Genomic DNA, 26,832 nt, shown 5'->3' on the forward strand with positions numbered 1-26,832 from the left:
AATGCTTGTTTTTCGGTTTCTGATTGCTCCTTATTTGTAATTGTTTCATTATCTTAATTCAAATAAAAGAAAGTTCAGAAAAAGAATAATTTCATGCCTTTTCTATTTACTCAGTAAAATTCCACAGAGTATTCTAGGTTTCATATAACTTGGAAATGACAGAGAGCAGAATGGGTTGGATTTTGTCTGGTGAGCATTTGTGTTTAAAAAATTTTGATATTTGAATATGAGGAAATATGAGTATTTTCAGAACACACCACCAGCAAACCTGGTCACATTTGGAAGTTAATTCTTCAAGGCAAGAAAGAGAAATCTTTCAAATTAATTTTTCATATCATCAGCATAATTTGTTGATCCTGTAGAATTAGTTCTTTCAGTATGAAATAAAAAGTAGTATAAAATGCAGTACAGAATTTCTTTTCAATAACTTTTCCTTTTATTTTAAACATGTAGCCCTTCTTCTCCAACAACACTGGAAGCTTACCCTATTTAGTGGATATTAATTTATTTCAGTGTGTCTTGTAACTGTGACTTCTTTAAAAATGAAATCACCATTCACTGCTACTTCTCTGCATTCAAAAAGAGGTTGTCACAGTAACTGTGTGGGACAGACAGCTGTGGGACTCTGTGGAGGTACAGCCACTCTGCTGAGGCTCTTGTGCTGCCTGTCAGCAGGGCATTGCTCATGGAATAAACTCATGGCTCTGCTATGAGGCTCCTGAGCCCCATGTTGCTTCAAAGGGGGTGAAGTGTGTTCTTCTTGTCCTACAGAACTTCTTTTCCTATCTTACTTGATATTAGAGGTCTTCCTGTGCCATGAACAGGTCTAAGAATGCTGCATTATGAAAAGACTTTTTTCCTAGGCAGTGGGGTAAAATTACAGCTCTGTCTCTGCCCTTTGTATTGGGCATCCCTATACTGCAAAAGGATAAACAGAGACTGTTGTGGTCCCTGCTTCTTCAGAGCTTGCAGGGATCCTCTCCTTCCAAGTTCTCTCCAGCTGATGACACAGATCTTACCAGCAGAGGACTAAATCCTTCTGCAAAACCCCTAAAAACTGAGGCAGAAAGAGAGAACTGAGAACATTTCTCAGTTCAGATAAAGAGTGAGGATGACACAAGGGCAATGTGGCTTACAAAAGAATCACAGGAGAGGTATTCATTAAGAGTAGCTGCATTTCAAGAACCATGATTGAGGCTTGTATACATTAACTTCTCTGTATAGTTAATTAACTACATTATTTCTCATTATTTTTTGTTTCTTTCAGATTCCGTTGATGAAAGATCCCGGTTGGATTCGAAATGTCTGGACTCGCAATCTAAATGTAGGAATTTAATTGTTCATTTGCTTTTTCAACTCAGTGCCATAAAGCAGGCCTAGCTTGAAGCCCAGGAAATCTTTGCTAAAGCAGGATCAGGCAGTGGTTAACTCTTTCCGCTTTCTGGGACCCAGCTTGTTCAAGTATCACCCTTTGGACACTGTGTTACTATATGTCCCCTGTGATATTACTATTCTTGTTTGGAAAGTTTGGGTGGCTCCAGTGGCACTCACATGTGGCTGGTACCAGCAGGATAAGGACGGAACCAGCACAAAAGTTTGGAAAGTTGGCACCTGACTTGGGCAATAAGCACAGAATGAGCAAACCTGTGGCAAATGTGAGATGCAAAACATGTCCCAAGCCAGGGAAAACATGCCCAGACATCCCTGTGGCTGCTCTCCTGGAAGGCAGAGAGCATATCTATGAGGTGGTGGTCTTGGGACACAGCCATGGATTGGCAGAAGAACTAGAAGAAATGAGAGAGGGGGAATGGCACTTCCCACCCCAGTGATAGATCCGCCACTGCTGAATGATTAGTGGAGGAGGGAAAAGAGGTAGATCTGGGGATCAGTCTGATGATTTTCGAAGTGACTCTGGATTGTATTTCTCAGTGACCTACTCTTACAGTGATAGTGGAGCAGAGTATTTAGATGCTGACGTGTATGAAATCATATGCAAGACCATGGCATTTCTACCCAGCATCAAGCAGAGCAATGCAATCATATCCACTGAGCTGAGCTACTGGAGTCACCACACAGCTCTGTGTAGGTTTCACAGGAGATGTATTAGTCTGGGTGGAGTATAATCTTAGCATAGCTATAGTGCTATCTCATGTAAATCCCACTCTGGTGTTTCCAAACAACCTACACAGTGCAGTGTAGGATATATTCTATGATTTACAGAAGAACCTTCCTGATCCAAGAGCGTGTGGAGAGTCACATGTAGTTCCTCAGTGTGTGGTGGCTAGTTGGTAGAACCTGGCAGCTTCTCAGTTTGGGTGTGGTAGATGTAGGAAGGTATGTCAGCTTCTACAAATTGAAAATCTAACCTTCATGAAGAGTTTGATATTAGCAATGTCATGTAAACTGGATAGGTACAAAAGCCAAACAGGCAGTCTGAAATGAGGATGAGGTTGGTTGCTGTTGTCAGGGCTTCGGTTTGGACTGTAGCTGAGCTCTGCAGACAGAAAGGTACCTTGAAATTCAAAACACCAGTAAAATGAACAGAGAAGGAACTCCAATTAACAAAGGACAGCATAAAATCTGAAAATTAAACATATGTAAGGCAATATTACAGATGTGATCTTTTCATTCCAAACTTTGGGAACGTTCAGATCTGCATTCAGGTGAGATTCTGAACTTTACAAGAACATCTCCCGGCTAACCAAAACATGCCATGTGAACTTGTACTGTAACTTTGAAAGAACCAAGGATAATGCATTCTTCCAGTAAGGCTGTACTTTAAGAAGAAGCATGTTATGTTTTATTTGGGAAAAATTTTGTATTCTTCTTTAGGTATCAATACTATGTTGTTTGCCCTAAATGTCTCATAATCTAGTACAGAAATACATGAAGAAGAGGAGGAGGAAGAATTTTGTAATGTGGATGTACCATATTTAAAATGTGCTGCACAGAAAGAAGATCATGGGAAATTAGCAAACCACTAATAATAAAAGAAATCTCATGGGTGTTGCAGACAAAAGATATATTTGCACTAAGCTGGGCCTATGTCTGCTCAGAGAAGATAGCAGTATGAAACAGAAAGTGAGAAACCCACATCAGATTTAATCTGCCAGGGGAAGCAGAATTGCACAGAACAGATTACATCTGACCTGGACAAAGCAGATGAGCAATAAGTATGATCCCAACCCCACGCAAGCAACATGAAAAACACGCAGTGTGAATGAGCTGGGATGTCACCTAGGGCTGCAGGGGAGGGACATCTGATATCACCGAGATGACTGCACAGGGAAGCCTTTCTGTTTGTGCACAAATTGCAGTGTGGGGGTGGGAATGAGGAAAACAGTGTCTGAAGAGTTCAGATCAGAAGCAGACATGTACCTTGACATGACTCTGAACTACCTGTGGGTATGACTTTGGTTTTTATTCTGTGAAATAGAATTATTTTCTGGCCAGTCCTTTGTCTCTTCTTGTACTATGGCAGAGCTTGATAAAAACACTGCTTGTCTAGTTTGTTCCTAGTCTTGCTATTAAAAAAAAAAAAAATCTTCACCTGTTTGAAACAATGAGCAAGGCCCTTTTCTTATGTAATACAGAGTTCACTGGCTTGAATGGGATTATATTGTTTTGTGTAAACTGAATATCAGGCCTGATACTTTCAGGCTCTAAACTCACTAGGATGGGAATTCTCTTTGTGCCTGACACACTGAACACAATGTCACTGATGTGTAAGTAATAGTAAAACAAGCTTATGTTGCTTTTGTGGGCAGAAGCTGCTAGTTTTGGGAGCCTGTGCATAGATTTGTCTGAAGTAGATAAACTGTACAATCAACTGGAATGAGGGTAACAGGAACGAGGCAAAGTCTCTGATGAATTCTCATATTTGCATAATGGAATATGGAAAGCATACAGGCTACCAGGACAAAGGCTTTCTGTCCCAGGACATGCTGGACCTAATGAAATGGATTTCACTAAATTCACCAAAGTAAATGATTTCCATAGATTTACATAAAATGCTTGTTTTAAGACAAACCTCTACCTCATTTATGGAACAAGGATGAATAATTTTCACAGTGTGCTAATTCTTGAATGCAGCTATTTTATTGAAATAACTCTGAAACAGAATGTTTAAAAAGAATTCTTGTATGTATGTGCAAGTGCTTGTAAGCTCTTTTCAAACTGTAAACAGGAATACATGGAGACAGAATTGACCCTCACTGGCATTTATGCAAGGGTAGGATATAGAGAGTTAAATGTAGAGCAGGCGGGGTTGGTAATACATTAAATTATAATATCTTAATACTGGACTAACTAAAATTGTTTCAACTTTCTCAGTTCAACACTGAATTACATTTTCTTATAATGGATCATTGCCTCCTGAGAGTCATTCCAATATATCATAATTTTTGACCATTTTAAGACAGGTGTTTCACTTGCAAAAACTTTTGTGCATTTTAGACTTCAAGACTCTTTTATACTGAAATTTTTATTAGAGTAAAATTCCAATTTTTGCACAGCTTTCATCACAACAGCAAAAATCCGAAAAAAAAGAGAGAAATACCTCCTTTCAAATAACAGACTGTAGTTTCTCCATCAGCTGAATACCCTTTGTCACAGCAAACCAAAATTTAGTTTTCCAAATAATTATTTTTAGACTGATGGAGATGAAATTCTGCTTAATTTCAGTTCTGAAATAACATTCATTCCTATGTTCAGGGATTGTAGTGCTATAATACTTCTGGAGAGACTACACTCATTTTGACACTGACCATGTTTTCAGGGAAACTGAAAACTGAGTTACCAGGGACGCTTCTCCCACACACAGAAATTTGGACATGAAACTGACATAAAATAAAGTACCATTTTCATTATTTTGCAAAGTCAATCAATTCTATTAACTATATTAGTACTCCAGATGTAGAAATCATAACAAGCCCAATCCTCAGATAATATCACATAGATATGCATGTCCTTAAAGAAGATGTAATGAATGATAGCAGGTACAAAACGGAAATAAATGACAATGTTCCTGCTTTAATACACCTGACCAGGAAAATGAATTGCTTAGATAAGAGAAAGACTGCACTTAACAACCTTATTTACTGATTTATTGCCCAGGTTTGATGCAAATAATTAAAGAGAATTTATTGTCCTGTGACTGCATGTGCAGGATTTAATTGTGTGCCTCAGGATTTTCACACAATCTTGAGTATTAACTGTATATATAACAATATATTTTTAAGAACAAACCAGCCCATAACAATAAAATTAAGTCAGCTTTGATGGCAAGTAAGACTGAAAAGATTATTTGCTTGAGCAAAATACACTTTTAAACATTGTCATTGTTCCATATAGCTCAAATTTTGCATGAAAAATATTATGGCAAGCATTCAAAGGATGATTGTACTTTAAATTCAGAACAAGCACAGTCCTTGGCATAAACTACAATCACTAAAATCCCCAATAATGGAATTACAAGGAAAGTGCTTCTAAGGCAGATTATCCCAAAGCAGTATCTCACCTCTCCCCCGAATCACCCGGTACTGAGTCTAGAGGTTAAAGATCAGAGAGATCTGAAATCCTTGCTGCCAGATTAAGGTGTCCTCACAGCTTGACACACAAGAAGGAATGAGCAGACAGTGTGGAAATGCCTTAGGGCAGGAGCTCATGAACAGACCTGCACCCTTGTTCCTGCCTCGCTATTACAGACAGCCCGGTGGGGGGAAAGCAGGGGCCCTTCAAGCAGAGGCACAGGACCCGCACCTGCTGCACAGAGTGAATTGGGAAAATTACCCTTTTAAATGTTACACACAGCCATTTGAAAAAAAAATGCTGTAACGTGGTTACATTCTACCACTTCAAATATTCAAGAAAACTGAGTATAAGTGAGGGGGGGAGGAAAGAAAAGTAGCAATGGGTCGCATTATCTCACTTTATTTCAGCATCTGTCACAAGACAGGGCTGAAGAGGGGAATTTCCAGGCAATGCCTGCAGAGACCTTCCCCATCAGCTCCAGGGTCTGCCTCTCCTCTCGGCAGCCTGCTCACAATCCTCCATCTGCCTCTTTCTTGAGGGGAGATTAAACTCTTTTCATCCAGTTTATATGACAGCCAGAACTAGTGACAGTATCTGAGATAGTGCAGAATTATTTAACTTCAAAGCCAAGCCAACCTGCTTCTTGTAACCACAAGCCAGGGACAGAGTGCCCCTTCATTCATCAGGAGCTACACAGCACAACCCCTTCCACGCCCTGGTCTGCACAGAAGTGAAGAATTTTTCTGTCACAGTAAGAAGCACCAAATATTGCTACCTCTATTGTAAAACTCATTTTAGATACTCCACTCCCTCAGTGGAGTTATAGAATGAACTTCAACCTGAGCTATATAAGCACTTAATGCTTAGTCCATCAGAACAAAAAGCTTTAAATAAAATATCTATTTATCTTCTCATTATCATGGCTGTAGCTGTTACATCTTTTCCAGCTACAGTTTGCAGAGTAAGGAGGTAGCAACATAGTGAACGAATCAAGGTGTGCTGCTCTCCAACCTCTGAGCAATAACTTTCAGAAACGTTTGCAAGGATAATTTCATATTGGTAGGCAGTCTGATGTAGAAATTGCAGACACGAGCCTGAGAAAAAAGCAACAAACCTCTCAACAGAACCAGATGGTTTCCAAATTTCTTTTTCCTCTTCAGGATTAGGATTGCTGTTTTAGTTTGCAAGAGTTGCAAACTCTTGCAAACAGTAAAGAAAAGATTATACCCTGGGAAGCAGACCAGCTTTGTTTGAAGTTCTCAAAGTATGTTTTGTACTGTTTTGTTCTAAACAAATAATACCGATGATTTTGCTGTGCTTTGAAAACAGTATTCTGGGCAAAACCTTTGCTGGTCATGCATCGATATACTGGACTGATGAAAATCTAGCTTTGGGGCTGGAAAGCATTTCTGTCCACAATAGGATGGAGGGGATTTCCAAGCAGTTGAGCATGATCTCTTATTTCTTGTACGTGTGTGCATTTAGACAACAGTATGTATTTTGCCTGAACAGACTACAGGTCTGTGTTTGAACAAGCATATGCAGGAATTGTGGTCTTTGGCTGAAGAAACAACACGTTGATGATTTCACTGTTATATCCTTAATCTCATACATCATGATTGCTTTGCTTTATCAGGTCTCAAGTTTTTCTAAGCTTTTTAAGATTATATTTAGAGAGCTTATCCATGGCCATTTACATATTTGGAGCTAAATTACTTTCTGATGAGATTGGACTGGTACAAGTGTATGTCCAGAAAGGTTGATAAATTTAACCTCTCTTGTTCCTAATTTAAATATTCCTGCACTCTTTTGCTTTGACGATGTTTGGGTCATAGAAGTCAACAGAAGCCTCTGTTTCTCAGGAGCCAAGTATTTTGTAGCAGAGAAATGAGTTTTGACTGGGGAAAGAGCTCCTAGGATATAAAGGAAGCACTGAGGTTTTCATGGTTTTGCATGGCTGGATGTGGATCTAGAGGAAAAAGAAAGGCTCTTTTGAGAACTTTCATCATCATGACTTGTTATATTCCGAGAAGGAAAAAAAATCCCCAAACTTGTCTGGTGGTTCATTTGCTACAGATCCTTTTTTTTGGGCTGTATTTTCAGTGAGGGGGAGGAAAGGGTGTATCTGTCATAAAACCAAGTCCAAAAAACTTGGTTCAAAATCAAGTTCAGTTATGCAATGCACGCCCTGATGGCATGAGAGCTGTTATCATTACAGATGAGCATTTCGGCACATAACCAGTGCCTTCTGCCCTGCCTCTAATTCCACCTGCAACAATTCCTGGAAAATTACAATCCCACATTTGTCCATTTGACATAATAGGCCTCTCAATTTTGCTTTTCACCGGTCACTCCCCTGCCTCATTATTGGCTTACACTTTATACTACTTCTGGTGACATCACAGTTCTCCTGAGGATGATGTCATCATCTCATCTCTTAACACAGAGGTCAAAGAAGAAAGACATTCAAGCACCTGATACTGAAACAGTTGGAACAGTCGATCCCAGAAATAGAGACAAAGCAAAACCAGCAGGACAGTCAAAACTGGCAGCAAGTTAAATTCAAGGAGGGGCCAAATGTTTTAGAAATATCTGCAACTAAATAACACCTAATTATACTTTTAAAAAAAATTCTCAAATCAATCAAGTGCTAAGAGATAGATAAAATGTCAGTATTTAATGAAGTACTAGATAATTGGATTTGAAAGGAAAAGAAAAATGAAGGGGAAAAAAAAGTGAACCAGATAGAGAATTCAATAAATTATCACAGGTAACTGTAGGTACTGTATAAAAATATCTACTTATGTTAGGAGAACAATCCTTTGGTTAGGATTGTGGGACATTTAATTAGATAATTACATAGTCAGAGTCAAACTGCTTTTTTATGTTTACACTGGAATAAAACTAGATCAACTATTAATTTACAATGCCTGAGCTACTCTGAGTTTATTGCTAATACAAAGAATGTCAGCACCAGACCCCAGAGCTATGTTTGCTTATGAGTTCATTATAAATTAAAAGCTAAAAGTTCAAGTTTTTATTTACTGAATAATTTTTACCAGCACAGTGGGCATGCATTAACAATTGCAGTCATTCATGACCCAGGTACTGTGTGCCTGAACATCAACTCTGATTTTAGTGGGGAAAAAGCCAGACATTACTGCTAATGCACAATGGTTTGAGTGGTTATTTTGCTCTCTGGAAACATACTTGATAGAAAAATCTAGTGTCCCAAGTAAGAATGGAAGGCCTTTTTTCCCTTGCATGAACTTATGCAGTGTTCTCTAGGAATCTGTTCTTGAGTATTATTAAAATCTTCTGTGCTTGTAGATTTTTTTATAAATTGAGGTTTATTAATTTACAGAAGACTACACAGCTCAACTTTCTTCTTACTTGTATTTTCATAGTAACTATGTGCCCACATCATAGGCTAGAACTCCACTGTGCCAGAACTGTACAAACACAGAGTAAATACCTAACCTATATGGTCTTTGGGACAGGAATCAAGAATTAGGTAATAATGAATGTATATAAGTTGACCACCAAAGGAATGGAAAGAAAAACTTACATGAGCATGTCCTTCAAAATTTTGTGGACAGTTTTAGATCAAACCCTGAGATACAAACATGCTTTGACTAACACAATGCCCCCAGAAAGAAACTTGTCAAGGGGGAAGCATTACAGGAAGAAAAGAGTAATAGTTCAGAACTTTATCATTCCCGAGTGTGTTTTGGAAATGATACCACCAGGGACTTTCCTCTTGCAAGAGCAGAGCATGCCTCCTAACCATACTCCCTCTGCCAACTAGTCTGTGGGTAACTCCAGAATATTTTTTAGGAACCACCCCTGACCATACTGTCCTCCAAACTCTGCATTGGGCTAAGTCAAAATCACAGCATAACCATGCTAAGGCTTGGACAATATCAAAGATTATGTATTAGTGCTTGGTACTCCAGATAGATGTAACTGTGGAGAACAGTTATGAGCTAAAGTGCAGCACAAGTAAAGACTTCAGAACCATTTGGCAGAGATTGTTCCAGGGAAGTAATCTGAGGAACACTGCTCTGCACACTGGTCACACCATCAATAAGAACAGAGTAAAAAAGCATAGTTGTTAACGGAAGCTCAGTGTTGCCCTGCGAGCATTTGGCACTTCCCACAGCTTCTTGTGTGTATCATGGCTGTATTTCCATGATCTTGCATGTGAAACCATAAAAAATGTAGACCATTATTCTGTGGATTATTTTACATCAAGCAACATATGGTTGGACATGATAAGTAGCTATAAACACAATATAGAACTTCCATAACTGAGGCTGTACCTTCTGGATTTCTGAAAGAAGCAAGAAGGGTGGGTGCTGTTGAGACTGTGGAAAGACAGGGGTTTTGATTCAGTGTGTTACTGTTTGATTTTAGTATAGTAGTGAAAGACCATATTAGACCAATATATTAGAGCAGTCCTCCCACCTAACATGGATGGTGATGGCTGGCGGTTACCATCCTCTCAGAGGGAATACAATATGGGATCACAGTCCACACAAAAGTGGTGGGCACTGGTCAGGATCCACAGCCAACACAGACAGAGATCCTTGTATTAATATCAAGGATGGGATTATTTACCAGCATTCCTCATTGCCTACTGACTGCCCACTGACAAGGGATTAGATATGATATGCCTGGGTAATGAAACTGCAGGTATTTCTGGGCTCAGTGATGTATTATTTTCTCTTTGAGATTAAGCATAGACCCTTGTGTCCGGGCAGAAACCATCTTCACTGACTTTTGTGTTCCAAAACTGAAGTAAACTCATTAGTGTAGCTGTGCAAGTCGGAATGGAGGAGAACAAGAGGCAGGAATTGGAGTCTGTGAGTGTACACCAGGCCCCATCACCCAGCAACTCCATCGTGGCTGTGAACTGTACAAAGACTGGCCAACATAGACACAGAGCTAATAGAGCTACAGCAGGAAGATGTGTCACAGAAAACAAGTCTGAAGGATTATGACTGGGTGATGTACACTGGGATTGTTTTACAGTGTAACTGGAAAGTTAACAGAAAATGGAAGGCTTAAGCGTTAATTACTCGACAGGGAACTCTTCCCAGGCTTCAGCTGCATGCACATTTTGGGGACTAGAATATGCAGATCCATGAAATCCGATTCTCAAAAACTTGTTTTCAGGCCTAAAATTAGCAGGGTGCTTCAACTAATGAATTTTGTTCCCTTTATATATATATATGTATTTTTTTCTTTGTTCTCTTTTTTGTGTGTTACTCAGTTTACTTCTCATTTGTTTTGCACATAGCACCACCCTCTCCTGCCTTCTGTAAACAGACTTCAAAGAGCCTGGAAGATTCCTTCATCGGGTCATTTTTAACACGGACACCCACTTCCCTATTTAGAGGTGTAAGGCTGCTCTCAGTGTAGAAGGAGGTTTCGATACGGTTTAAATGGAAGGGAACCACTATCCGGTGGCAAAACTTTATTTAATCGCATTTATTTACAGCGATAAAGCGCATGAGGCTTAAAGACGCGCTCCCGATGGCTGGGCTCTGGCAGCTCAAACTTGCCCCGGCGCCTGTCACGGGTCAGGCTGGGCTGACCGATTCCCTCTTCCGCTGTCCGCTTTTCCCATCACAAACCCGGGGACATATCACCCCACCCCACCGCACCGCCCCCCGCGATGGCGCGGCCGCCGCCCCGCCCCGACCCGCGGTTGCTGCGGCAGCTCAGGCGCGGCCGGGACCGCGCTCCGCCCCCGCCCCGGCACCGCGGCCCCTCCTCCGGGGCGGCACCGCCGGGCCCGGGGCGTCCCCGCGGCCGCGGCGGCCACAGAGGCGGCGGCGAGCGGAGCCTGCGGGAGCCGGCCCGAGGCACAGGTGGGTGCGGGGGCTCGGGCAGGGAGGCCCTTCCTTCCTCCGGCTGCCCCCGGGCGGGGAAGGCGAGGCTGGGATGCCCCGCCGGGCGTTGTTGCGGCTGGAGGCAGCGGGTCGGTCGGCCTGGGCATCTTGCCGGCCCTGGCGGGTCTTCGGGCGGCTGCCCTCTCCCCTGCCCGCGCCCCCTGCCCTCTCCCCTGCCCTTCCCCCTGCCCTCCCTCTTGCCCGCAGTCCCTGCCTTCCCTTGCCGGACAGCCCGGCTCTGGCAGTGACAGCGAGCGCCGGGGTTGTTGAGCACATCGTGGCTGGATAGTGCTTTGTGCAGCGGGCGAGAGGGAAGATCCGATGCTTCCCAGGTTTACCCTCGGGAAAGGCGTCCAGCGCGGGGGTGTTGGTTTGGGGTGTGAGCTGGTGGAGGCCAGTGCCCCTCTGTGTGCTGCTGCTGCTTTCCCTTTCACATTCGGGATTGTATTTTTTGCCTCCCTTTGGCTGGCAGCTGCTGATGCAAATCTCTGCGTTAGTGCCACTGCTTCACTAATACTTTCCCTGATCTGGAATAATGAAAGCGGCAATAGTACAGAGGGATTTAATGACGTAGCAGAGCCTGCCTGGCATCAGTGCAATGGCTGCATATGAATATGAACTTTCAGATATTTTGTATTTCTTTTATATGGGCCCCTTTTCCCTCCTCCACCCTCCCTGCCCCAATACTTGTTACTTTTTCTATTGATTAGGGTATCTCCCCTACCTTCAAGAAGCAAAACTGAAAGCAAATGTATCTTGTGAAGGGAGGGGAAGGAGACAAAACCCTTCAATATTTTTGTTATCCCTCTAATTTGGTGCATAGTCTGGGGGGTGTTAGGGAGTTGTTTATTTTCTGGATAGCTTTATCTGTATCTCTGCTGTCCTAGGAAACAGATACTGGCAAATGCTTAGTGTACATACATAACATTGTGCTGTCATCATTGTATTGTTAGAAGTTGGATGAATGAATTCCTGTTACAATAAAATGAGCCTACTTCCATGAAGAGAGATGGAGAAAAAGTAGGTAGACAGTGAAGAGGAGAAACACTTAACATAATTGTTATAATTTTAAGCATAAAGCCATGAAAATAGCTAAAATAGCTTCTTATGGTTTTAGATACTTTCTGCTTTTCTGATAGCCTGCTTTTCTGATAGCCCCAAATGTGGGTAGCCCTTGATAATATTTGTTTACCTTATGTAGTAGGGCCTGTTTGTAAGGAGTTGGGCAAGTTTTAGTCTTTGGCCCTTTTCCATACTTGAAGATGTGGAGGTGCACATTTGTTTATCTGTGAACATATATACAGTTGAAATACAGTAAGAGTTTACTTTAAACTCTAAATATGTGGAAAACATAAAATTAGAGCCTAACAAACAAGTTTGTTTTCCAGTCCTGCTGAAAGAAAGGATGCCAAGTCACATGAGATGTCAGTATAGAGTAGAGCTACTACTGTTTTTCCATTATAATTTATGTTCCCTCTCTGACATCAGAGCAGTAGCACAGGGCAGCACTGTACATGACCTACCATATATCCTCCAGCTATTTCAAGAGTTCTCATTTTTAGGCATCAGTTTGTACTTTTCAATTGTTTGTAAAGTGTGCACCTCTTTATGCAGGGTCAGTCCAAAGGGGTCTCAGCCCTTCTGTACGTTCCCTCAAAGTGTCTCCATGAGGAGGGAAGCACTGTGCAGGTGGGAAGCTGAGGCACACAGAGATGAAGGGAAATGTGGAAGGTCTCCCAGGAAACCTCAGGGAAAGGAGGAGGCAAGTCTTGAGGTATGATTTCAGGGCTGCCTAAAAAGTCAACAGAGATGTCCTTTTTACCGCACAACACTGACTCTTAGTTTCTTTCTTTAGTTGGTAGTAGCAATTGTATGGGTATGTGGTGAGTCAGATCACCCTGTTGATCCAGCTAGAAGTTATTTTAAAATAATAAAATATGAAATTTAAAATTTAAAATATAAAATTTAAATATTTATTTTGAACCTGGTTTTAGTGATGTTAGTTTTCAGTGCTGAGACAAGGGCAAGATTTAGGGGAGTGGGGAATGTACATTTGGGAGGTTGGTGTGGGAACTGTGGTTGTACACTTCAGCTGGCCCTGAAATAATTCTCCTGGACTCTTGGTTACCAGTCTGATACCCTGACTGTGGGGCTATTGGCCAGTCCTCCATTTGTTTGAAAATGAGGATTCATTACAGACAAGTTTTGAGTCTTTGGTTTGAATTTTTGATTTCACCTGCTCTCAAGAAAATAATAGGCCTTTTACAGAAACTTTATGAAGTATTGCACCAAGTAAAGTCTCAACTATTTGAATATCAGAACCAAATGAATAGTCATCTCAGAGTCCACATCTTCAAGTGAGTGTGAGTGGTGGTATTTTGGAGGGACCAGCAGCTTGGAAGATAAGTTTGACATTTGATCCTTTTGACTCTCTGGCTGCTGTGAGAAGTCACAATTTTTGGCACTGACCTTGGCTAACTCGTAGTGGAAGTCAAATAGTTCCTAACAGCTTAATCTCAATCCTAAAATATTTCTGGAGATTTGGCTGGCAGAGAAATCACAATGCTCTTACTTTGTTTAGAGCCAGCCACATGCCAAATTTTGCTTTCTGATGTGGGACGTACATGTGAATTGCACCTGTCTCCTGATTGACCAGACTTATTGTCAGATCACCTGCAGGAATGTGGTCTGTCCCATGCAGCTGTGACTGTGGAGAAGTCTGGAACAAATGTGCTTATAATCAGACTTGGACAGAGTTTGCACTCCTATTTACAGAACAACCAGTGTCACGCTGCTCAGCAGAGTGCTCCGGAGTTCTCCCTCAGCTACTTGTCCAAATCAGGGTCATGGCTACTTATGGCTCCCTTTCAGGTCATGTGTCCAGTTTTCCTTTCCCAGGAAAAAGGAATATGCAAGGAGAGTGCTTGTCTATGTCTCACTTGGATGAGCTTGCCATACTGCAGTTGATATACAACCACAGTGGGAGACCCTGCTTAAAACCAGTGGGAGTTACACACCCTCTGAGATATAAGCCTTAATAACTTGCTAAAAACTATGTAGAAATCTTGTAGGAAAGTAGAGCCCTAAACTGAGGGCTCCCAAAGTCCTGTGCCATGTCTGCATGGCTCCTCTAGAGAAAGTAAATCCAGGTTCTGACTTTGCTCTGAGAAGTGCACAACTTTGGTGTGGAATTTACTCAAAAAAAGTATGATCAGAATTCATGGCAGTGACCTTGGGTTTGATTGACGTGGGAGCTAACAAATAGTTAAGAAAAAGGCTTTCAAAAGTTCTTAATGATTTTCAGTTTCCAACCTGAAATTGTTTAAAATATAAAGAGATTTTAATGTGACAATCACACAGCTTTAGTGGCTGTACAATGTGTACTTACTGATAAACAAAAGTACCTCTTTTAAAAATAATAGAATGATAGTTATTATGAGCTTTTGTCTTTAAGAAGTCACTGTTAATATGTTTGTGGTACAGCTTAATTTTAAAAAAATCATCTAGGGAATCTTCATCTAAAATATTTTCTTCTCTCCCCTACATTTTTGTCATAAATCTTTTTTAGAACATAACCTCTGAAACTGTTTTCAATATGGTAAAGACTTAAGTCAATAGTAAAATTCCATTAATTACAGTAGAGGGAGTTGATGTTCAGTACTAAATTGCTTCAGAGTCAAGAAAATAAGTGTTTGATATGCAGTAAAAGAGTGGCAATAAGCACTGACTTTGAATAATGTCATTCACTTTTTTTTCTTTTTTTTTCTGGTAAATATGGAATAATTCTCTTGAAAGGACCACAGTCTGATTCCCAAATGTAGTCTGGTCTCTCTCAAGCTTTACATCCTTAAAACAGAAGCCAAGGGCAGATCAGGTTTATAAAATTGTCATAGTTTCAGTGTTAGCAGCAGAGTTGCAGTAATGTATTTTAAGTGAACACTGGCTCATCAATTTTTGTCTTCCTTTCATAATCTCACAAGTTGTATGGAAGTTCTTAGGTTGATTTGTTTTATGCTTATGCCCACCACTTCAGTGGTGGACCAAGGTCTCATCATCACACCAGGTATTAAAAGCATAACTGTCTATATGTGTTGTTTTTCCTTGTGCTAAGCATTTGGTTTGTGTTATGTTTACCATTGCTGCAAATTTTTCTCTCCTGGCCTACAAGGCCAATGCACAGTCATAACTGTAGAACCTGAGTAAAGGGACAGAAAGGGACCTAAATGTTACATCCCTCCTACTGAATGAAATGATGCCAAAGTTCGTTCTGGGTGGCCCGACCAGCTAGCACCATCTGCTCACATCTATTCTGTAAAGCTCTCTTAACCTCTAGAAGAAGGTGACTACTAAATGGCCATGGGAGTAGTCCACAGTCCATCATCTCTCATTAGCTGTGCCTGGGAATTGTTGGGAGAGTGTTTATTGGCCTGTGCCTAAAAGAAGCAGATTTTGAAATTTAAATAGATTCAGTTGAGATGTCCAGATTGTAATGGTCAGCTCTGTGATGAGATATGGTTTGGTTTACTGTTTTGGTCACAGGAACAGCAACATCTTTCCCAAAGATTACAGTTACTTGTTCTTAAACCAGTCCTAGCAGATGTTTGTCCTTCTCAAAATTTTCTGTGTTGGAAATTCCCTATCTCCAGAGGAAGTGTGCTCCAGTTTTTAGTTATCCTTGCAGCATGCTACCTAAATCAAGTGTCTGACATTAGAACATGTTGAATAGCACTTGTATCCCTTAGTAATTTGTATGTGTGTCGATATCTAATCTCTTACTCATTATGTTGTGGCACCTGAGGAGACAGTGGGTATTGCAAAGGGAAAAAAGGCCTTTAGTTCCTATGACTTTAAGTATTTTATTTTATGAAAAGAAAGTAAAGAAAGATGAAAAGGTATGGGCAAGAGTTGAGCTGTAAAAAAAACCCAAACAATCAAAATTGGGCCACAAAGAGCACAATTACTGACTTTTCCAGTGGAATTAGGACAGTCTAGTGTACCTGTATGAAAGAAGTGGATTATCGAGATGGCAATGCATTTGATCTTACTGTGGCATGTAGCAGAGCAGGACTTTAAAGAATTAACTTTGCTGGGTCAATCTTTTCTAAGTGAATAAATCAGTTAAGTAATAAGGAAGATACTTAGCTATTTATTTTTGACTCATTTTTCCACATGATGATAAATTCTGAAAAATGACTGCTGTCTTTAGCAATCAAAAGAGTTGGAAATTTTCTAAACCTCCTGGCAGATGATGCTAGTTAAATTTACATTAAAAATTATACTTTTAATTTTATAATAGATACATTTATTTAGAGCTGGCAAAGAATAAAACTCAAGCCATTTGAAAATCCTGACAGAAGCAGTACAGACTGTTCTCTCTTGCTGCAAGCTTGGATTAAAAGAATTCTGAATTTTCCCAGCATGAAAAAAAATATTCTATGCTATGTCCACTAGCATGGTATGAGAACAAGAGTTCTACTAAGTTGAGTATAATTAGACAGGCACAGGGGCTTTAGCCCATGACGTAAATTCATGTTTATTGCTGAAGTTGCTGCTGCCTGGTCAGTAAGTGAAAGAGTTCTTGGAGTGGCCAGAGTGAAGTGTTGCTCCAAAACCACATGCAGTCTCTCTGGGGTTTGAGGAATGTTGGTTTCCTGGAGTGCTGACATAGTACGGACTGACTTTAGGTTCGGAGTATAAACTTACAAACTTCAGACTCCAAACAATCTCAGCTTTGATTGGCATGTATAAAAGTTAGAATAAGGGGCCTACATCCATCAGAGTCTAATTTCTGAACTCTCCCCCATTTTAACTACAGCATCTTTTATTCCTTACATGTGAAATATAAACCGTTTTTGTCAGGAAATGCGGTTTATGTGATTAGTCTCCTAGTCTGTCTCTGAGTTCTACAATGATTTTGTTGCACGTCAGGTTCAGCCCAGCTTCAAAGGAGTGTCCATCACCAGCAGTTTGAATGTGGCACTTTCTTTGTAAGGGATAGGAGATTTCCACTGTATGGAAGCAAACTGTACTGTGCCAGTTGGCCTGGCCAGAGCTTGAGGATGGTGCCTAACTTTTTTAATTTGTGAGTATAAAAATAATCTCTGTGTCCTAAGATAGGGCAGGCAGTGCAGCTAAGATTTGTTTTGAACAAGAATATTTGCAAAATTCTCTGTTTATGATTTTAGGAGCCGTGCTGGTGTAACTTGTTAAGGGGATGCATCAGTCCTCATATTTGGATTGTCTGACCATAACTCTCCAAATAGTGGGGTGTATATACTGTCCCAGCAGCTCCTTCCCTGCCAAGGAAGTTGTGGCTGTTTTGCACCTAGAAATTTTGTTACTTCAGCAAACCAATCATTAATTGGGATGAACTATGCAGTGTAATTTTGAGCCTAATTGTAACCATTGTTAAATTTAGTCTTAGCTCAATGAGAAATGTGTTTCTTATTGCGCTTTAGGCTGGAAAAATCCTCAGTAGAAACTGAAGTATTTTTCTACAGCACAGGGATAATTTTAAAAGTTTCCTTACATCTGTCACCCTGGAGGCTCACTTCTGAACTGAAGTCTGTGCCTATGTGGTGCCATCTTGTTAAAAAGTTTAGATGGTGGCCACCAAGATAATTAGGAGACTAAGAACTTTTGACTTAAGAGGCGGAGAAACCTAGTTTTGTTTAGTCTTCAGACTATTTAGTTACTTGTTAGGGGGTATAGAGGAAACAGCTGGAATATTAGGAGGTGCACAGTTATAGGACAAGAGGCAATGGCACAAGTTGCAACAGGGAAATTCAAATTAGGTATCGGGAAGAAAATTTTCTCTGTGAGGACAGGCAAACATAGGAACAGGAGTGCAGGAAGGCTGAAAAATCTGTCCTTGAAGACATTGAGAACTCAGCTGGACCAAGGCTGTGGGCTGTGTGGTCCAAGTTGTCCCTGCTTTGGACAGTCTTTTGGACCAGGTGACCTTTAGAAATCTGTTCCAACCTGTTGTTCTGTGACACAACATAGGGTGTGGCCTGATTTTGAAGTGCCATTCCCTATGAAACAGCATTTAAGAAAGCATGTTTCTAATGTATAATAGGAGCCCAAAAGTGCTAATACCAGTTCAGTGCAGCAAAACTAAATATAATTGTCATGAAATTTCTATCTGTTGGCTTTTCAGTACTTTCTGAAAAGTACTTTCAGTACACTTTCTAGGTGCCTGTATTGAGGGCTGTGCAGAAAGGCTTCTCCAAACCGTATTTAGGGATTATTCTTCCATTAGTTAACATCTGTCCTGGTTTTGGCTGGGATACAATTAATTTTCATCCTAAGAGGATGGTACAGTTTGAGATTTTGGATGAGAATAATGTTGGTAACACGCTGATGGTTTAGGTGTTGCTGACCGGTGCTTAGACTATGCCAAGGACTTTTCAGTGTCTCATGCCCTGCCAGTGAGAAGGCTGGAGGGGCACAAGAAGTTGTGAGGAGACATGGCCAGGACTGCTGATCCCAACTGACCAAAGGTATAATCTATACCATATATTGTCATGCCCAGAATATAAACTGGGGGGAAAACTGGTCATGGGCTGCTGCTCATGTACTGGCTGAGCATCAGTCTGCGGGCGGTAAGCAGTTGCATTGTGCATCACTTGTTTTGTATAGTGAAAATATTTTATTATTATTATTATTACCATTATTTATTACATTATTATTATTATTATATAATTTATTACTGTAATGATTATTATTTTCTTTCTTTTCTGTCCCATTAAACTGTCTTTATTTTAGCCATGAATTTTATCATTTTCACTATTCTGATTCTTCCTCCCATCCTGCTTGGGGTGGGGAGTTGGTTGTGAGTGAGTGGCGTTGTGATGGTTGGTTGGTGACTGGAGTTAAACCATGACAACATCTCGTATAGTTAATACTTAAAAAAAAGTGTGTGATTTTTGAAGTTAATGCCTAGTTTTAATCTTAAGCTTTTTGTAATTCAGCCCCCCAGTTGTCAGATGGGGAGACCATAATTGCTTTTCAGGGGCAATGTAGTGATGACTAACATAAATAATTCTTCCTTCAGAGCATGCATGGTTTGTGTCCTGATACCCATGTATTAAAATAGAAACAGAGAAGGAAGTAAAGCCTCAGTCCATCCTAGGTTTTTTTGGAAAAAAACACAGGTGAATGTTAATTAAATAGAACAGCAGTGCATGAAGAGACCTGCCTTAATTATAGCATTTCCTAACTTTCTGATTTTTTACTGTAATTCTTTCCTTGTATTCTTTAAATAGTTTTTTGTTTGTAACTGTAAATAACAGTTAAAATTTGGAGCCATTTTTACATCTCGTACATCTTTTTGCTGTTTATGAAAAAACAAAGCTGAAAGAGTATTGTAGCAGATGCTGCTGCTGCACAGTGACTGTCTCAGACTCTGAGCTCAGTTCTGTTCTTGTCACCATCAGTGGGAGTTTTAGCATTGCCCATTGTGCAAGTGTCTCTTTTATTAATGTCCAGGTGATGTAGTACAGCCTACCTAAGAACTTGTATGTAAGTCTTGTGCTCTGTACTGAGTGCGCAAGGACTTTGCAGAAACCAATGCCTTGGAATCTGCAAGAGGTGTTGGAAAAATAATGAAAACAATAGACACTGGAAGTCCTTAAAATCTGTACTGTTCAGAATGGTATCTGCTTAAATTCACTTATATTTTGAGAGCTCTTAAAAGTCTTTTTTATCCTATAAGTATGTCTATGCTGTCATGTCTGGGGGGCTAAATGTATTAAATAGGATGTGCATTAGCAGAGTAGAAGCAGCAAACTAAATGCTAAATACTAAACACTAAAGAAATCCAGGGGCAGGGGAAATAAAGCCAATAACTTCAGCCATCAGCACGTCTGATTTTTAATAAAACTGCTGATAGTAAAAGGCTGTTTGAAACAAGAACAGTGAAGTTGCATTAGGAAGTACTCCAATGTTCAAACACTCTGGATTGAAGGTTGCTTGTCCAACCTTAATGCATATCTATTGTCTGTATGCATTATAATAATCTTCAAATGGGAGAAATCCCTGTAAAGTGGGAAAATAGTCTTTGACTTCAGTGCAGTGGAAAATTGGATCTGCTTAAAACCATTCACTTGTCCTGCCCTTAAAAGCCTGTGGAAATAATGAGAAAAGTAAATTTGGTGTTGATGGCACAATAAATGATAGGAGATGTTATTCTGGAAGTAATGCTTTTCTCTTCAGAGATAATTGGAGATATTTAAGAGCTTTAGAGTCTAAAGTCTGACAGTGGTTTCGTAGGCAACTGATTTTAATGAACTTTTGAAGCTGTTACAATTTGCTGACTTACAAGATCTCATTTGCTTTTTTCTTTTAAAAGCTCTTTACAAACGTGCATCAGCTGTAAATAAATCAGGTGGGAAGTCCTGATTCTGTGTAAAATTGTTAATTTGTGAAAGAGGAGAATACCCTACTGCTATATTCTCCGTCTCTCAAATATCTCTAAAGTACAAATCAGGGATCAGAATCTAATTTGTTCTGTCTTTTGCCTTTCAGGTCCAAACCATGAATTACGTTGGACAGTTAGCAGGGCAAGTATTTGTAACTGTGAAGGAGCTCTATAAGGGACTGAACCCAGCCACATTGTCGGGATGTATAGATATAATTGTTGTACGTCAGCCAGATGGAAATCTTCAGTGTTCCCCTTTCCATGTTCGCTTTGGGAAAATGGGAGTTCTACGTTCTAGGGAGAAAGTGGTAAGAAAATTGAGAATTTTTGTATATTTTGTTTGTGAGTTAGCTCTAATAGCGTGAAGGTTACTGAATGTGCTGTGGTCTGCTAATCAAGTTTTCTTTAGACACGCCTGAATTAAGGTAGGGTTCAATTAAAATGGTTGTTACTAATTCTTGCATTTCAGAGTATAATTTATGAGATATCGGCTATAACAAAAAACAAAAAAAGCCATGAAATCTGTAATGTTTATTTTCAAAAAGCAAAATTTTGAATGTGCTAATTTGAGCCTATACTAGACTCTACTAGTGACTGTGTGTTAAAACCCATTTCTTTGACACGTTTCAATGATAATTGCAAAAAAGGAGGTATTAGTAAAGTAATATTTTCAGATAATAGAATGTTGAGGTTAATTGAAGCTAGAAAAATCAGTGAGGACCTTGAAATAAATGTAACCAGGCTGAATGACATGGCAATATGATATCAGATATGAAGTTGCCATTGAGTAATGCGTGGCAGATTATTTTAGGAAATAATTTGTAACTACATGCAGTCTAGGTTCTAATGTAGCCATAATTGTTCAGCAGAAAGATCCTAAAGTCAACGTGGATATTGTTCAATTCTTACATGGATCAGAAAGAAATTCCAATACCTAGGATGGGTAAAAGTTGAAAATGTAACTGTGCCAATACTGTGTCCTGAAATACAACATAAATGTAGACTTGTCCAAATTTCCAAAAAATTTACAATGAAAATGGAGTTGGGGGCAAGAACGTTTATAGGCAAAGAGAAGGATCCTCCTGAGAAGAAATGGAGATAATTAAGGCTGTACAGTGATGTGATAAATGTGTGGAAGAAATAGACACATGAATTGAATGTAAAATGATTTTTCTTATTTTTACTTCTCATAGTGTGAAGAGAAGTCTGTTTAATGAATTTGAAAGACAGCTTATTAAGAATTTGCATTTGGAAGTGCTTCTTGCACAATTCAAAATTAGGCGATGAATTAAAAGACCAAACAGATTTGTGTGGCAAGTGAAGCATTCAGAATTATATTTAAAAATATTCAGAACTTTATATAATGTCTGTAAACCTTTCTGAATAAAGGAACAAAACAGCAATGAGCTGAACAGGTTAGGAAAACATTTCTGTAATTGATTGCCTTGTGAAGGGGTAAGGAAAGCAACAGAGAGGTTTACTGTTTTATGTTTATTTTAAGGTTTCCTACACTTCCCTGAGAAGAGTTTGCTCAGTGACAGCAGAAGGACAGCTGAACAGGAACTGTGTACCTAAAATAACTTTCTTTTCATATGAGAATATACTTATTTTCTTCCAGGTTGACATAGAAATTAATGGAGAGGCTGTAGATTTGCACATGAAACTAGGAGACAATGGGGAGGCCTTTTTTGTGCAGGAGACAGATAATGATCAGGTAAGAGTCAGAAGTACTTTTAATTCATTAAAAATTCAATGCCTGCTCTTCAGAGTCAGTTTTGATTTTAGGAATTTTGTTGAAAAAATATACTTTTACCCATTTCATAATTTTGAAAGTTTCTGGACAATTTTCAGCTATGGAGATTAAATGCTGTGCTCTTACTTTGGGATTTCTTTGAGTTGCTGAGATTTGAAAAAATCTAAAGTTAACACGTAACTGAAAAATAAATCATGCATACCAGTGTGTGAACAGAAATGGCATGTACAGAGTTCACATGCTCCAAAGTTGTGTGCAACAGAGGTTAATGTCCAAGGATCTGATTTTTTGTGGAAATCTTTAATTTGAACACATGCACTCAGACAAACTGCCAGTAAAAGTGCACATGCTCTGTAAACATCTGTTCACAGATTAATTCTGGTACTCACTGTAAACATGATCTCACAACTATTGTTCATGTGGAATTATATTTAAGTGAGAATGTCTGCTTTTAAGCTGTGGTTAAATACTAATCTATATAAGTTATGGTCACATTAATTTTGAGTAGTCCACACCTAATGTAACATAAGAAAATTTTGCAGGCATTTCTCCTCAGATATCCCCAAAAATTTTTGTCCATGTCCAGAGTAGGATGAGTTTTCAAATTCTTGTATTGAATATGATATTACTAGTTTCAGGTGAGAGCTGTGTGCATGTGCAATATTCATTTCTATATCTTTATTTTAAAACTTTTATGTGGCAACAGCTATTTGGTGACTGAAAATTGCTGGAAATATTTCCATGAGTATTTAGAGATGTGTATATATATGATTGAATAGCAGGATGTTTGTGTGACCTAGTTATAAACCACTGACCTGTCTGACTACTGTGTGTCATCTGAGTTGTAAGGGGGAATTGGATTTTACAAAATGCTCAGGTTGTAAACTAAGATTTTGTTTCTGCTCTGTGTCTAGCATGAGGTGGATAGAGACTCATGCCACAACCTGGCCAATGTTAGATGCTCAGAAGATGCTCTTTATTAAGAGTATTGTTCCTGGCTTGTCTAAGGAGATGCAGCTGTGGAACAATTTCCATATGCCATAGAAGCATGCTGAGCTGAGGAATAAATGACTTATATTTTGGTAGTTGTGCATAGGTTTTAGAACCAGTTGTATGACTGGTGGAAGAACTAATATATTTCATGGTTTGAATTTTTTCTTTTCCAGGAGGTAATTCCTTATCATCTCTCCACATCTCCCATTCTGTCTGAGGGAACTGCTTTAATGGAATCTCAACTGAAGAGGAATTCCATAGACAGGATAAGAAACCTGGACACCAGTGCATCCTCACAATTACCAACCCAAGCCCATGGATCCCAGCCTTCTACTGAAACACCTCCAGTCTCTAGCTCTGTGAAAAAAAGGAGGAAGAAGAGGAGGAAGTCTACCCATAAAATAGACAGCTTAAAAAGAGAAGACACACATGGAGACACATCAGAAGATGAAGACATGTTTCCTATAGAGATTAGCTCAGAGGAAGAAAAAGAACCATTGGACAATTCAAGGTATTGCATTGCAATTAAGATATGTAATGGAAACCTGTGTTAATGTTCCATGCCATGCCTTCCAACAGTAATTTCTAAGTTAGAACACATGGGTGATGAATATGTTACTTTAAGAAAAAATCCTTTAGGCTAGAGAGCTGTTGGGAATGTTAGTAACAAAAGTAATGAAAATGACATTGAAAACATAAGAAGAATCCTCTGTGGTGGTGTGAAGTAGAAGGTTTGAAACATAACATTTCTCTATCTCCTTTTAGTTCTTCTCTGCAGTAGGGTTTTTTTGTTATCTGATGTATATGACAATTCTACTATTCAGATATGTTTTTTAAATGTCACATCTTTCCCCATACTTAGGATCCCTGTTCCAGATGTGTTTGTTGATGATGTTTCTGACATAAAGGCTCCTGCAGTTTCTGTGCTTTCTCAGTCTGCACCTTACCCTCGTTCAGATGGAGAATGGTCACCTCTTCAAAGGTACTTTTTCTGATGCTAGAATCCTAGGTAGTACCTTCATCTTGTTTTTTCCATTAATGTCTTCTATGCCAGAGTAAGTGAAGTCATACTAAAAATTTTGATATCAAACATGGTCACTGACCACTGTTAGATGCATTCTGTAATTGTGCTCAGATAGTGTACAAAAACTTCAGGTAAGCTTTGTCCTTGATTCAGCAAGTGTATGCATACAAATGCAGGTCTACAAATTCTGAAAAATATTTTTATCTGTTAATGTCACTGTTTGTTTATAAATATTGTAGAGAGGATGAATGTTTTGTGAAATGTGAATATTTGCCTGATGCACGCACCTTGTAAAGACTTTAGTGGATGCAGGTCTATAAGTCTTTAGTACTCTGAGTGTAATAAAGATTGGAATTTATGTATAAAAATAAGATTTTTTTAATGAATAAGAATATGAGCTTTTCATGTCCCTTTTAGTATAGACATGGAATATTTATTGTGAAGAGGACACATACAGTAATTTGCTTGCTTTTTCCTGTATGTGTATTTGTGTGCATGTGTATACCTTTCATGTCAAATCAGAGCATCTCGGATCTCCTTTCTTGTCTGTGGAACCCTGGCAAAAAGGGACAATTTTTGCTTAATGTACATTGCATTATAATTCTAATTAGGTCTGCATGAGTGTGCCCCCATGCACGTGTGCTCCACATCCTCCATGCAGACTGTTGGAGTACGGCAATATTCACAAGACCTTAAGAAGTCTAATCTCAGTATCCTACCTCTGTAGTTGAGGGGCAGAGGAAGGGACCTGAGGAGATTATTTCAGAGCAAGGGCTCAATTTAAATGTTTTGAATTTTACTCTGGGAGAAACTTTCTCCACTACCTGTAAAGCTGAATGTGATTAACCTCACCAGTCTGGTGATAGCATATGTCAGTGCTCTGTCCTTTCAATGGCTTTTGGAACTGTGTGCTCTGTTTGTTTCTTGATTGCAGTATTCTGGATTTTGAAAACTCTAGATGTAAATTCAGCATTCATGTAGCTAATGCACAAAGAGTTTATGTTAATCAGCACTGTTTTTCTTTCTCCCAACACGCTTTGCTGCCCAGTAAGCCTATAGATTGTGCAGGGCAAACTTCTCTCCTCACTGTTCCAGCAGATGGAGGCCTATCTAACTCTTGTCCTCAACAATCTTCCCACTTTTCTCTTCCAGACAGGTAGAACGGTTGTCCTCTTTTCTGGACTGCTTTTTACTCCTTTTAACACATTAATGCACTTTTAACACATTAATACTCAGTGAACTTCATTGAATTTATAACTGTACTTGCTGCTAACCCAGATGCTTTGAAAGTGACATTGAAAACCACTTCCTCTCTTTGCTTCTTTGTGGGCATTGACTGGAGGTAAGTTACCTTGTTGAATCATCCATTCAATGAGGATGGCTGATATAACCTGGGTTAAAACTCAAGTTGATTAAGGTGATAAAAACACCAAAAAGGAAGAACATAACTAGTGAAAACTTATATTCCTCTGAAGATTGACATTTCCACGTAGCTTTTTACAGTCAGTGTATATTTTAATGACATTTTTATCCCATGGTTTTCCTGAGTTGTTTGCTTGTGCATAGGTTGCAAAAGTAAAAGCAAAACAAAAACCTCAGAGATTAAGTGATCAATAAGAAATGAAAAACTTGTCATGGGAGGAACCCAGTGCCAAAAGAAAACTCCTCTTCCTTTGTTCCCTGATTTGGGAGAGGGGAAGAGTTTCTGTGTGTTGAATTGGACTGGGGGAGAACATTGCAGAATAAAGATGACAATAGGTAAGGCATCCTGTTGGAGGTTTAGCAGATTAAGACTTAAACCTTCTCTGTAGGTTGGATTCCTCTGAGGGTGGACTCTTTTCTACAAAGGTGAAATTGGATACAGACACTTTTTGTGTTATCTTAAATTTGAGGAGTCTCAAGATTCTGCAGTCAGGCCCTTTCTCTCCATTAAGTCAGGGGAGAGAGGTCACAGCAACTCAGTTAAAAAGTTTAAAGTAGATGTCTGAATATGACCTCTACAAATCTCCATTAATGCTGGGAAAGCTTTGAATAATAGATCAGGCTAAATTGCTCATTCATTATCTCAATGTAGTTGCTGTACTAGGTGCCTAAGGCTGTATCAGAACTGATAATCTTGAGGGTTTCTCAGCTTCTAGGTCTGCCCCCGACTGTGTTGCAGCACCAAGTCAAAGCAAGATCCTGGGATATTCAAAGCTCTTTGCCTTAGTGT

At 39.5% G+C, this 26,832-nt stretch overlaps 1 protein-coding gene across 6 annotated transcripts in view; it reads left to right on the plus strand.

The window, feature by feature from the left end:
* The window catches only part of LPIN1 (lipin 1), a 79,509-nt gene that overhangs the window by 19,721 nt on the left and 32,956 nt on the right, over positions 1-26,832 (plus strand). For 3 of the 6 annotated variants that reach the window (XM_032684322.1, XM_032684326.1, XM_032684320.1), the window contains exons 2-7: positions 1,268-1,324; positions 20,958-21,158; positions 22,469-22,564; positions 23,770-24,107; positions 24,459-24,578; positions 25,669-25,776. In XM_032684322.1, the coding sequence (XP_032540213.1) occupies positions 1,277-1,324; positions 20,958-21,158; positions 22,469-22,564; positions 23,770-24,107; positions 24,459-24,578; positions 25,669-25,776 (911 nt within the window). In that variant the 5' untranslated portion in view covers positions 1,268-1,276. Of the gene's footprint in view, positions 1-1,267; positions 1,325-11,337; positions 11,409-20,957; positions 21,159-22,468; positions 22,565-23,769; positions 24,108-24,458; positions 24,579-25,668; positions 25,777-26,832 lie in introns of those variants that run through there. The other 3 variants (XM_032684324.1, XM_032684323.1, XM_032684325.1) reach the window with 3 other exon arrangements.

This window comes from Chiroxiphia lanceolata, chromosome 3, assembly GCF_009829145.1.
Source record: "Chiroxiphia lanceolata isolate bChiLan1 chromosome 3, bChiLan1.pri, whole genome shotgun sequence".
Taxonomy (NCBI): Eukaryota; Metazoa; Chordata; class Aves; order Passeriformes; family Pipridae; genus Chiroxiphia; species Chiroxiphia lanceolata.